We start from the raw sequence: 14,205 nt of genomic DNA, 5'->3' as shown, positions 1-14,205 counted from the left end.
TAGTAGGTGAAGTCTAGAAGTGTGTGGGTTGGGACACAGCGTTAGATCAGCCAGTGAGACGCGTTCAACAGCTGCCACACCAATGCATCCTGGTTTGGTACACCTGGTCTTCCAGGTAAATTGAGCAGTGTAACCTACTGTGTTAAGTGTAACCTACTGTGACGTCTGGTGGAAAAACTAACCTATTGTGATCTTTTTTTAATTACATTTTTTTATATGAAAAAAAACTTAAATGAGTGCTGAGGAGTAAAGTTTAAAATCTTAAGTCTTAAGAGTCTTTTAAGCATCTGAGGATGATTTAATCTTGACATATTATAGCTGCACAGACTGTAACATGAAATCACAGTAACAGAAAGCTTTGTCTGTGTCACACAGCAACACTCAAATAATTTGTTGATGCTCATTTACAGACCATATGTTTCTCACTTTGGCGCAATCTGTTTTAGTTACGCACATCTGCAACATGGCGAATCTCCCAGTTTATTTATGATTAAACTGAAGAGTCAAAAACCTCCGACAAATGTGTCATATGACTTGAAATCTGCACATTGCATAACCCACCAAGCGCTTGACAATATACAGACATGTGATATCAAAGCTATTGGCTGTTAAATTCAGCACAAAACCCCAGAAAAAACCTTAAATTTAGTGGATAATGTTCTTATTTTTGTTGGATAATATTTTATTTATTTAAAATCAATTAATCGGTTTATTTTGTTCCACTAATATTTTAACCGAAATATCATATTTTTATACTTGCACTTGCATTGACCTTTTTTACTGTAACATTCCAGTTTAAATATTTAAGTGTTTTTGTAGCTTTTATAGAATGGTGCAGAGGAAATGCTGCAAACTGTTCCTCAGCCTTTCGGTGCACAAAACATGTGTTGCCAGTCCTGATGTAAGCAGCTGTTAGTATGTAAAGCTCTGCTGATTGTTCTAACACAGTCTTAACAACAAATGGTCTTAAATGCTGAAGTTAATAATAACTGCTAATTCACCCTTTAACTCTGAAGATTGGCACGCAGACTGCTGGTCAACATAGCAACACAGCTAGCTAGTAGCTAACGAAAAGGCAAAGACAAGGATTTAAGACAAACATCGATAATTTGGAGACGAATGGACTGATTTGCATTTATAATCCCTGCAGCTGGTTTCCTGATACGTTTAATCCTCAACAAGAAACTGTCAAACACTAAAAAGTTGTGAAACTGAAGTCAGTTTCTCATTCGCCAGCTTCTTGTTCGAATTTTCCCATTCCATCTTAAATGGTGCAGCAGTTACATTCTGGTGCCTTAGGCATCATTTAAGGTGGATCGAGAAAATGTGAACAAGAAGCAGGTGAATGTGAAGTTGACTTCAGTCTCATAAAAAAATCAAATGTTGAGACATTTCACAAGAAACTGTTCTACTTTTGTGGAAAAGTTTCCTGCCAGAGATGCGAGAAAAGTGGCTATAGCTGAGCTAAAGCTTAAATCAGAGCAAAGCGAGTCTGCGTTTTTATTTATATTGCATTTTTTAGCCTATACTATTACAAGATGGTAAAACATTACTTCAATAAAAGGGACACAAAATGTTGTGGCTCCCAAGGTGGTTTGATTCTTGTTGAAAGGACAAAATGGCTCTTCTTAACATCTGGGTTGCTACCCCCAGCTTAAAGGAGAGGTTAGTTAGAATTCTGCTTACACACCCAATCAGAGGCATAGTATTTTAATAATAATTCCTCACTTCTCGTATCATCATTGTGATATCCAACAGCTTTATCGAACATCGTATTTTACACACTAATTGAGGTGGGACCCTCAAGTGTACATCTCAGTACCTTTAGTCAGAGAACATAACTGTACCATAATCCACTGAAGTTGTATTGACTCCATACACCCTGTCTCATCTCCAGGCTTTTTATTTTATTGTTCTGGTTTAAAACATTAGGTTATGAAAAGGTACAAATACGAACTTTTTACCTAGAAAAACGTATGTAAGGTTTACAATTGGGCCTTAAAACCACTGTTGTACCTTTGAGGGAACATTAACATTGTTTGTACCTTGATAAACGAAAAATGTACCTGCACAAAACCTTCATTCCTAACAGTGTATGTCAATATCGGACACTCGGAAGTGAGTCTGGTGACGTATCAGCTTCTACAAAGGTGGAATATCTGGGGGAAAAAAAGTATACTGGACGTTCAAAATGAAGAGGATGAGGTCTGTATGTTTTACCTGAGCTGGGACGTGAGAGGTGGAACCGCGTGGCTCCATGCTGGCGGCTTTCCGCTGCGACCTGAGCACTTCACCGTAATCTGCACTGTCAAAGTTAGTTCGCCACACCATCACCTGTACACATTGATATTATGCTTGACATGGAGACATCACACATAACAGTAAACAGTCATTTACAAGTTTTACACTGTAGGCAGGCAGCATTATGAGAAACCGCAGTACTGTGTGGCAATACTGACCAAATTACATATCATGATACTCCATATGGCTGAAAATACAGTGACACCTGGAAAACGACCATGACAAAACCATGGAATACAGGTATCATGATCTTTGCAGCTAAAACAGCCTCCACTCTTCTGGGAAGCTTTCCACAAGATTTTGGAGTGTGTCTGTCGGAATCTTTGCCAAGTCAGTCAAAAGAGCGTTTCCGAGGTCAGACACTGATGTTGGATGAGAAGGCCTGGCTCACATTCGATGATCCAGCTCATCCCAAAGGTGTTCAGTGGGGTTAGGTCAGGGCTCTGTGCAGGACACTGGAGTTCCTCCACACTAAACTCATCAAATCATGTCTTTATGGAGCTCGCTTTGTGCACAGCAGCTCAGTCACGCTGGAACAGGAGAGGGTCTTCCTTAAACTGCTGACACAAAGCTGGAAGCATATAATTGTGTAAAATATCTTTGTGTGCTGTAGCATTAACATCATCGTTTACTGGAACTAAGGGGCCCTGAAAAAACCACCCCAGCCCATTATCCCTCCTCCACCAAACTTTACTGTTGGCACTATGCATTCCAGGTAGGCAGTGCTCTCCTGGCATCCACCAAACCCAGACTCATCTATCAGACTGACAGATCAGATTCATCACTTCAGAGAACATGTTTCTACTGCTCCAGAGTCCAGTGGCAGCGTGCTTTACACCACTCCAGCTGACACTATGTGCATTGCACATAGTGATCTTAGGCTTGTGTGTAGCTGCTCAGCCATGGAAACCCATTTCATGAGGTTCCTGATGGAAAGTTCTTGTGCTGAAAGTTCTTGCTTCCAGAGTCAGTTGGGAACTTTGTAACGAGTGATGCAAGAGACGATGGGTGATTTTTATGCGCTATGCACTGCAGCACTCAGCAGCCCCGCTCTGTGATTTTGCGTGGCCTTCGTGGCTAAATTGTTGTCACTCCCAGATGCTTCCATTTCACAATGATAGCACTTACAGTTGGCTGGGGGAGTTTTAGCATGGCACAAATTGACCTGCAAAGATGGTATCCTATAACAGTGCCACGTTTCAAGTCACTGAGCTGTTCAGTACGACCCATTCGACTGCCAGTGTCTGTCTATAGAGACTGCAAGGCTAGATGTTTGATTTTATACACCTGTTAGCAATCGTGCGGCTGAAACATCTGAATTCAATAATTAAACATGGTTTTCACATTTTTTTGGCCATATAGTGTACGTCACTGAAAATACTGCTGACACTGAAAAGTAGTATCACAACATATATCTCCCAGCTCAACCAACAGATAAAATGTAATACCTTTGACTGATAATACAGCACAATACGACAATACAGTACAAATCACCTGTTCATCAGACCCGCCAGAAGCAAAGTAATCCCCCGTCCTTGAAAATGCCACGCATGTTGCAGGACCCTGCACACAAAGAAAAAAATTCTGGTAACCACATTCATTCCAATACATACAGAGTCAAATGTGCAGTGTATTCTGAAAATAGAGCACTTTAACCAATTTTTCTAAACCTCTGCATAACTGAATGTCTGAGATGTAATCAGAGTGATTCAGAGTGGTTTGGTGTGAAATGGTTCAGAATTCTTTACAGCGTTGGTGATAGGAACCAGGGGTCGCAAAGACTACAACACACATGTGGCCATTTTATTTACTATGCAAAACCACCAGTGAACCTACACATGTATTCTGAGTTTTATATGGAATGTTGATGATGGGAAAACAGTAATAAATCTGAAATAGGTTTTCTTTGGGGACTATTTTGTCACAACACTGTGCATGTATCTCTCGAATAGTTTTTCAGGTCAAAATCTTCTCAAAACAATCATAAAACAATGTCTCAGACATCAGGCAGTGTCTTCATAGTCATTTCATGTAAAATTTTCTGTGAGCTTTTAGAGGTGGACATCTGGATCCTATCACCACCACTGCGAACATTTCTGACTCTAGGATGGAGCATTTCACACCAAAATACTCTGCATGGCTCTGTTTACATTTTTTTACATCCAAACCTTTTAATAAACAGACATTTTTCTGCAATTGTTTATATATATATATATACTCCAGAATAAGAAAGTCCTGAAAAAATCCAGACCATAACAGTGATAAAGAAAAATTCAAAGACATTTTAAAAATTGGAATTTCCCTTTAACCTCACCTATGGGAACTCGCACCACTTTCAGCTGAACTGCTCAGAGATGTGTATGTTGCTTAATTTTGCAAATTTTTTTAAAATATTATTTAGCAAAAAACAGTTTCTGCTCTGCACTGCTCTCCTCTTTGTTTACTGTACCAAACCAGTTTTAAACCAGTGGTCCAGGGCACAGGATCAACAGCGCAGTGATGCACTACAAACCTGAGTGACTGCTATGAAGCTTTTGTCTACCCTCAGCCACAACAGACGTATTTCTGTGTCAGCCTCACAAAACCACCTCCAACACGTCTATAAATATTTGAGGATCATAATTATCACCCAGATGAACAATATTTATATAATATAGTAGGTCAGCTGGATCTTTATATGGAACAGCAAAAATGTTTAGAATTACCCTAACTCTCATTACTGAATTGTTTCTCATATTTTTCTTTTTTTGCTTTTTTCTTTAGAAAAAATTTGTACCACTTATTTATGTTGAAACTCTAACATTTTTCTTGTACACTGTACGGATGTGAACCAAAACAACAAGACAACAAGACCTCATGTTGTGGTAATGAGATAAAATCACAAAATATATTTTATTAAATAGATATATTTTACAATGAGCTTTAAAATAGTTTGAAAACACAGATTATAAAAAACTGGAGAAAAACATAGATTTGCAATCTGTGCACAGAGTTGCAGTAATGAGAATTTAGTCAAATACATCGGAAAATGTCACTAAAATCAATTTCAAATCAATTCAATCTGCCAGAATGTAACAGTTGCTCGATTTAAGGTGGAACGGGAAACTTAAACAAAGAGCTGCCAACGTGAAACCCTTTTTGCTGGTGTTGGACAGCAACATTGACAGGTTTATCTCCATTTTGATCAGATTTGTTCTTATCATTTTTCACAATAAAAATATTTCAGATTTACTTTGATTGTTAAAAATGTTTCTTATTAAAAGTGAAGGGACATCCCAGAATAATAAGGCACAGTTAACCTATCAACATTACGATTTACTTAAGCATCTAAAAGGCACTTTTAAAAAAAGACGGTTTGTTAAGGGTTCTTTATTAAGGAAAATGATTGTATACAGCCATTTGCATGATTACAGGGTTCTTTGTATCATACAAGTTTCTTCCGTGATGGAGAATGTGCTGTAGATGCTTCTATATAGCACCTTTTTATAGGGTTCTATATAGCACCAAAAAGGGTTCTTCCATTACTACGATGTCAAGCTTGTTACAACGGAAGAACCCTTTTTTGGTGCTATATAGAACCATATACAACACACTCCATCAATCTGAAGAACCTTTAATCATGCAAAGGGTTTATGGGTCTATAAAGAATCATTTTCTTTACTAAAGAACCCTTAAAGAACATGGTTCTACATAGAAACCATCTTCTTTACTAAAGAACCCTTGAAGAAGCATCTTAAGTGTGTGGTTCATATGTATACTGTGATATACTCCTTAACTGCCAGAAATTTTAATTATACCATGATATAAGTTTTTGGCTATATCACTCACTCCTAACTGAAGCAGGCATCGCTGTTTGTGTATTTAAACGTTGAGTTTTAGGCATTATGTTTTTAAGTGTGTGTTCTCAGTGTTTGCCACATTTGTGAGAACAACTCAAACACTTTAGTGCCAACAACCAACACCAGCGTGACCGAGTGTGCTTAGCTCGGGCGGTTTAAAATTTGCTTAAGTTTAAGAATACATGTTCGTCCGTGGACCTGCAGTTTAATTATCTTGTACTGTTCAACAAAAATAAGCAGAGAAAGCCTCTCTCTCCCTGAATACACACAATTATCCTCGCAGGAAGAGAAGCCTTGGCCAGCTTGTAGGAGGAAAATTACAGCATCATGACGCCATATTGACTTTGGTCAGATACGCCGGGTTAAAATTAGGCACTACATGGTGCTAAAGACAGAGCGGCCAAACCAGACACGCTTTCACAGACACCGCGCTGGCAGTGCCAAAACACATGGAGCCACAACCCCACCCACACAGCTGGCACAGTGCACGGCACAAATAGCAGGTCAGTGCACCAGTTCTACTCCAGCTTCTGCTGGCAGGCAGCTTACGGAGAAACTATTACACTAAAGTGAAATAAGATGATAAAGGTTAACTGTGTTCTTTGGCTCTGTGCAGCTTTCTATATAATGTCTGGAAGACAGGGTGAATATTTTAAAGAGTAGCTACACCCTAAGAACGTTTTTTCCATTAACAGCTGAAATGCATTGCTCTGTAATAATAAAATATACCAGCCTTGCTTAAAATGTGATCTTTCCAAACTGTAAAAATAAAATTTTTTATCGTGGTCAGTTTCACATCTGCAGCGCCCCTCTGGTTCCACTGTGCTATAGGCTCGGATGACGTGTCTTCATGTCACAGTATGCGTATCAGTTGACCAACGTTACCGACCCCTGATGACGCCCAACTCGTGCCGCACTCATAAATATGAAAGCACAGGAGCCTAGAGCGATGAGATAACCATGCTCACACGCTGAGCTAAATACACACAGCACCACCTCACAAAGTTAGAAATGATCAGCACATTTATTGATAACATTCAAAGTAGGATTAGGCAACCTGAAGGACCGATTAAGTGAGGATTCTTGCAAGACTCCAGCTAGCTTCCAGTAAAGTGCCATGAACAGACTGCAGAACGTAAGGATTATTGCAGCAAACCCTGGCTGACAGCCACTTTATTTATTCGGAATTCAGTACAACTTAGAAGTCCGGGCTCGGGTTATACCAAATATGGACCTGCTGAACAGATAATTAGAAGCTAGCTGTCATGGTTTTAGGGAATGTTCTACCGTTCGGACGCCTCTCCCACTCGCTATTAATCATTTTCAGGCACTACGTTAAGTCTTCGGCTTGAGTCAGTGGCTCATACTGGTGAGGCTTAGGACTCCCTGCCTGATCAGAAACACTTTCCCTCGTCGGAGATGGGAATGGTAGTGGAGAAAAATCTTCAGCCTCGTAAGACCTCGAAGTTGCAAAAGTGCCGTTTGATTCTGTTACTTTCCACATTTTCTGGTAGCTAACGTTAGCTATAAAAGCACAGCAGCCCAGCCCGCCTGGTTTAGTTGGGTCTTCTTGGCCACTGTACTAAAGAACCCTTACAGAACTGTAATTTTTAAGAATGCATTGAAAACCAGAAAGCAAACTAAGTTAAATCATGTAACATCAGTAATGACAATGGTCACAGTCAAGGTGGGATAGTGTTGAGCACAGTATATTTAAGCAACATGAGAGTGTGCAGATTCGAGCTGAATGTGAGAACAGCAGACCATCACAGTGATGTTATTCACTATAACGCAGTGTTTTAATACTTTTATTCAAGTTTTTCAAAATAAAAACAAAGCAAAAAAAAAATTTGAATATGATATAAAATGTGCCTTCATATCCTTAATTCCTTCCACTAAACAGGGTTACGTAAAGTTGGTTTTGTACTGGACATTCACTGGATATTCGCTCGATTTCTAATGAAACAAACATCCAATAATGATCAAACCCACATTTTCTCACTCCTTAAAGACAGTAAACAAATGCTTTAGTTATTAAGGGACTGTTGAAATAAAAAAAATAAATAAATAAAGTGGAAGGCTAAAGACTTTGTTCGCCAGCTTCTTGTTTGAATTTTCCTGCGCCACCTTAAATGGGGCAGCAGTTACATTCTGGCGAATCAGGCACCATTTAAGGTGGAACGAAAAAATTTGAACAAGATGATGTGAGAAAAGTAGCTATAGCTGAGCTAAAGCTTAAAGCAGAGCAAAGCAAGTCTGCGTTTTCGTTTGTATTATATTTTTTAGTCTTTACTGGTACATTAGCACATACTGAGACATGTTTACAGCCGAGAGGGTAAAATGGACATAAAATGTTGTGGCTCCAAGGGGGTTTGATTTTTTGTTGAAATGACAAAATAGCTCTTCTTAACATTTGGGTTGCCGACCCCTGGCTTAGACAGTCCCTTAAACTGTGATCTGTGAAACATTATGTTCAGTGAAAAGAATGTTTTTAAAATAAATTTGGTTGCAATTTGTTTTTGGTAAAAAAGCAGGTTTGATCACTTTTGGACGTTTATTTCAAGAGAAATCGAGGAGAGAAAATCAAATATCCAACAACTGGCTGTTACAGACAGAGCCTTAAAAAACGCACAATATCATGTTCCGCTGAGTTTTCAGTATTTTCCAGATGAAGCCAAATGTGGTTTTGTTCCAATCAGTGATTTCAGTTTGGTCCATTCCTCTCACAATGCAATGGCTAGCTAGCATTTTAAGATGATGTAAAAACATATTAACAATGATGAATAATTAAAAAAATGACAGAAGATAAAAACTTTTGTCCCAAGAGTGATGTTACGCTCTGACATAACCTGACTCTGCAAGCAGTGTACTATTTGAGCCTGTATGGCTCTGATTAAGTCGTCTCTCTCCCTGAGTGTGGAGTCCTGATGACTCACAGTGACTCACGCATCTGACACCTTCTGCCAAACCTCAGATTCACCTCCCCAACCATCCTTCCACCTAGAAAAGGTGAATGTGTGTTCATATAAACTTCACAGTCCAAAGCCAGTCAGTCATTAATGACTGTCCACTGCACAGCTCCACTCTGATCCAACTCTAAAATAAGCACAGTGAGAGCCCACGCACCACTCCATCTGGAATGTGTGCAGTATATCTTGATGAATTGCCTTATTCCGATCCGATACTACATCAGCTCCATGTTCCTAGCATCATGTCAGACCCACTTCATCCCTAACACAGACTATAAGCACTAAAGAAATATTTTTGGCTTAAAATCTGACAAATACTGTCTTCAAAGTAAAAATGTGGCTCATCTTCAGAGCAGCACTGTCTAATTTCCTTTGTATCATTTAGTATACAGAACCGTGCAAAAGTCAGAGGCCCTCTATTCATTTTAATTTCTAGTCAACAGCCATTAAATACGAGTTATTCATTTGGAACTAAGACAATCCACTTGCATAAAGGAGGACAAGTCAAAGAGAAAAAAAAAAACAGGAATTTCCAAAAGTTCCAACACTGATTAAAAGCTACAGAGAAAATGAGACTCCCAACGAAGACCTGGTAGACACTAAAACTGCCCCCCCATCAGATAAACAGCACTTAAAGCTTTCATCTTTGAGGGAGAGGAGAAAATCAAGCTGCTTCAGATTTGAAAACATCCACAGGTGTTTCTGTCCATCCTTCCACTGTGAGAAGACAACTCAGCGATATGGGTCTGAAAGGATGTGTAGCTGTCAAGAAGCCTCACTGAGAAAAGGAGACAGACACATCAAACAAAGAAGCTGAACAATGGCCTGACCAGCCCAGAGTCCAGACCTCAACATCACTGAATGTGTTTGATTACTTCCGAAAATGATCAACCAACTTCTAAGACTGAACTTTGGAGGTGTGTCTGCAGATTTCTTTGAGAAACTGAAAGTGAGTCTCCTGAAAAGAATGGAAGCTGGAATAAAAGGGAAACAGTGACACACTCAACATTCAAACAGCTCACGGTAGATTTAACTGTGGTGTAATTTTTCTGTTTTCTGCTTTTTTCACCTGACACTAAAAAAGAAAGGTCTCTGACACAGTACTTCGTCATGGAAACCTGTTGCAAAAACTGGAAAAAAAAATTGGGACAAAATTACGAGTTTCCACATAATTTATTGTTGTGTGACAGATTTCCTTCATATGCCTCTTACAACAAATCCAAACACTGTGGTGGAGAGGTAGGGCCGCACTGAGCAAGAGAAGAGCATTTTTTTAAGGAATGCTTACATTTTTAGCTCTTACAGAGAGACAACCAGAAAAGACTTCAAGCTTTCTACATGAAAATAAATTAAAATTAAAATAAATTAAAACAAAACAAGAACAGAAAAGCAGAATGTCTTATCAGTATTGTGGGTAACAGGGAGGCCAAATGTTCTCAAGTCGCAACAGACATGAATTTAGAGATGGATATCAAACAACAAAACATATGCGAGAACAATTTTTTTGCAGGACATGATGTGACTATAAAAAGCATTTTTATCTCTAAAAGTCAATGTGGTGGATACAAGCTGCTGGCCAGCAAAAAAACTGGTAAATGAAGAAAACAATGTAAGTATTGGCGACAGTTTTATATTTAACACACAGATGTACCAAGAGGCATTTACTTAAAGTTAACATCTTAACTGTTTAAGTTTTTGGCAGACCAAAGTAAAAGGGGGCGCTGTTCCCTCATACTTCGGGGCTACCGTCATGATCTTGATCTCCTTTGAAAGGCAACATGCTCAAGTTTTCCCCCAGAGTCAGAATAACGGTATTACTAACTATTATTACTGACAGAGTACTCATTTACAGACACAACTGAGCCCAGCACAGCCCGTATCTTACATATTTTAGCTAGAGTTTGCTTGTTCGGTGCTCATGTTGCAAATGAGACGATCGTAACTGCTGTGAATAATGGATCATAAAATGGTTTTGAATCCTGAGATATCAGTGTTTCTAACGGTGTATTGCATCACTGCACTGCTGGACAATTTCTTGCATAAAAACAATCTTTAAAAGCCAGGAGTGAACGACGGAAGTGTGCTGTTACTGATAGTGATATAAAAAAAGGTTGACTGAAATGCAATCAAGTTACTGCACAGCACTGCACTGTATGTAAACCTGTCCTGTCCAGCATACATATTATCAGCAGACATCTGCACTGAAAGGCTGGATAAATAAGAAGGTTTTGGCACAATCAACAAAGCTAGAGAGCAAAATCATCTGTGCACAGATAAGTAAAATCATGTCGCACCTTAAATGAGTCAAGAACACCAGGCCAGTTAGCTGATGATGCCTGTGCACCGACTGCGTTTTACATAACAGGCCTGAAACGCTGCGTGTGGGAACTGGTAGCATGATTTATTTCAGTACAGTGAACCACATCTGTATTGCAGGTTATGCAGAAAGAACAAACTGAACTGCACACGGACCTGTTTATCCCACCTGCAGAATGAAGCCCACCTAAAGCCTGGCGTCAGAGAACGAGGATTGGAGGCTGAAGACTGTAATCAATGTGAGGAATGTAAACTTGGCAGAAGCGCTGAGGAGCACAGAAGCATCAGCTGGCCTTGAGCTACACCTCGCGGTTCACAACATACGGACAACCATCGAGGGATAGCCAGCCACTGCAGGGTCAGACGAGGGCAGAAAGAAACACTGAAAGAACAGGTTGAGCGTAACGTGCTCTACGTGCCTAAAAGTTTGTGGACATTGCCCATATTCACCAGAGTTTACTCAGTTCTGTTATTTGTCAGTTTCATCGTTTGGCATGCCTATACGATCAAACACACATCTGGTAGCCGTGCGTGTAAATTTAATAGTTTAACAGCCTGAAAAAAAGCTTGATTTGCAGTTAAAGCAGCACTATGTAATATTTTTGTTAAAACTGAAAGTATCATTTCTGAGTGAGGAGAATAAAAACACTAAAATATGGTGAGCGTGCGCTGCTTCGGCCTGTAAAGCCCAAAATAATTATTTAAAAAAGTCAGAGGGGTCGAGTTTTTCACACCATGTCGTACATCTTTATGTATTAACATCACACATACAGACTCAAAAACAAGGTCTGGTTTAGGTCTCAAATGATCTTAAAATACCATTATACCATACAATATTATACTGATGAAGATATGATGACAATAATAGATAATTCACTCACATCCTCAGAAGTCGTGTCCTTCAGCAAGTTTAGACAGATTTCTCTTTGAATTCTCTTTTAAAACAGTTGCAAAAGTCAGATTCAGCCACTTGTGGGGGTCTGCAGAACAACCGTGACACAAAATGTTCTTCCACACATTGCGAGCAATTACATAGTTCCACCAAAGAGGTTTCCAAATCCCCAAATCCTAAATAGTGTTGCTTTAAATAGCCAAACTATAACCATTATCATCTACAATACTAAGAATACTGATAATGTGTGCACGTGGCAATCCAGCACAAAAGTGGATGCACGTATTTTACATGCACACTGGTGTAAATAAATGCTGCAACTACTCCATTTTTCAGACATGTTACACTGTACTTTTGTTTTATACTACTGACTCCTCCTCGATGACTGCAATGATACAACATTTAATTATGGTATTTTATGGTAAAATAATTACACTACACAATCACATCATTCTACCATTTTACGATCTGTTTATTTCACATTTAATTCTTTCCACTGGTTGTAATTTTAACACTATAAAGTTTATACTGTAGGGGGAGCAGTGCACTCACTGCTCCACCTCAAACTTCGCCTACGAGCACAGCCAAGAACCGGGGGTGGGGGTTATGGCCTGCCACCACTTCTGGAAAAAAAAAATCCTAGAAAAAACATTCGACATGGCACGCATGGTAATCCGGAACCACAGAAAATGCGTTGCATTTTCATGTCATACAAAGGTCTGTATTAACCATTTATTGCTTAAATAAACTTTAGGTAGGTGACAAAGAAATCAACAACAAAACCCTGATTTGATGCTGTAACCTTGCTGCTAGCTTTCTCACTATGTGATGTACAGCTATATGAAAAAGGGGAGAAGCATGTGGGTTCACAACATTAATCCACTCAAGGGATTTCTATCAATACCGGTTTTAACAAGCCTTCGTCCACTTGGCCTTGTCATTCATCTTTGGCAGAATCCCCTGCACCATCTTAAGGGCTGTTCTGTTACTGTATTAGCTGTAGTGAAGGGTGTTAGATGAGCCCTGAGGGGCGAGGCATTGAGCCAACACCAGTGTTAAATTCAGAAATCACTGCGACCTGACGCATTTCCCTTTTCAAAATCCCAAAATAACGACGGACAAAGTTAAAAAGGCTTACTCGTCCTATTACCTTTGGAGTCGATTTGACCCCATTTAATGTTTAACACCTCAAAATAAATGACTGACATCTTTTTTTTTGGCAAAGAAACAAAGTACCTGACACACAAATTCGGGCAACATTTTTAATTATATTCATTTTCTTGAGGTTTAAACTGCTGGGGTCAAATCAACTCCAAGAACAAAAGGTTTATTTAAATATGACAGGAGGCTTGGTATAAAACAATAAAACAATAGAGAAAAATCATTACATTAAAAATCAAATAAATCTTATTAGGAAAATTAAAAAATAATGTCCTATAATAATTAAAAAAAGGACAGTACTGCGTACAGCATGTCATGTGACCTGGCAACAGCTTCTAGTGTGAAAAAGGCTTTAATCAAAACTGGTTGCACTGCTCAAACTAGTTTTTACAAGCTAAAAAATATTTAATTAGTCCTTTCTGACTACAGAAAGCATAACAGCTTACAACAAGTTTAAAACAGGGTATCAGCACAGCGACAGCACACACAGTGAAAGACCTGCTATGCTGTACAACAGCACTACTGCTGGGATTCAGGTTGGCAATCCCCAAGAATGCAACTGGCTATTCTTTCACTGGATGGTCCAGATGATGTTCCTTGCACCCCAAGCATAACAGCCTAGGTACAGTCAAAAAGCTTAGCAAGCTAAGAACTAAACATTACTGTGAGGCTGGTAGTTTAACTCTTTAAGGACGATTGTTGAGCCGTTGCGTTTGGGACACTCTGT

At 39.2% G+C, this 14,205-nt stretch overlaps 1 protein-coding gene across 1 annotated transcript in view; it reads right to left on the bottom strand.

Moving 5' to 3' along the window:
- poc1a (POC1 centriolar protein A) overlaps positions 1 to 14,205 on the bottom strand; it is a 93,250-nt gene that overhangs the window by 51,064 nt on the left and 27,981 nt on the right. Inside the window, exons 8-9 of the mRNA XM_036560606.1 lie at positions 3,796 to 3,864; positions 2,221 to 2,334 (exon numbers count right to left, since the gene is read on the bottom strand). Coding sequence (XP_036416499.1) covers positions 2,221 to 2,334; positions 3,796 to 3,864 — 183 coding nt within the window. The remainder of the gene's footprint in view (positions 1 to 2,220; positions 2,335 to 3,795; positions 3,865 to 14,205) is intronic.

Source organism: Colossoma macropomum, unplaced genomic scaffold (assembly GCF_904425465.1).
Source record: "Colossoma macropomum unplaced genomic scaffold, Colossoma_macropomum, whole genome shotgun sequence".
Classification (NCBI taxonomy): domain Eukaryota; kingdom Metazoa; phylum Chordata; class Actinopteri; order Characiformes; family Serrasalmidae; genus Colossoma; species Colossoma macropomum.
This window is presented reverse-complemented; position numbering and strand designations above follow the sequence as displayed.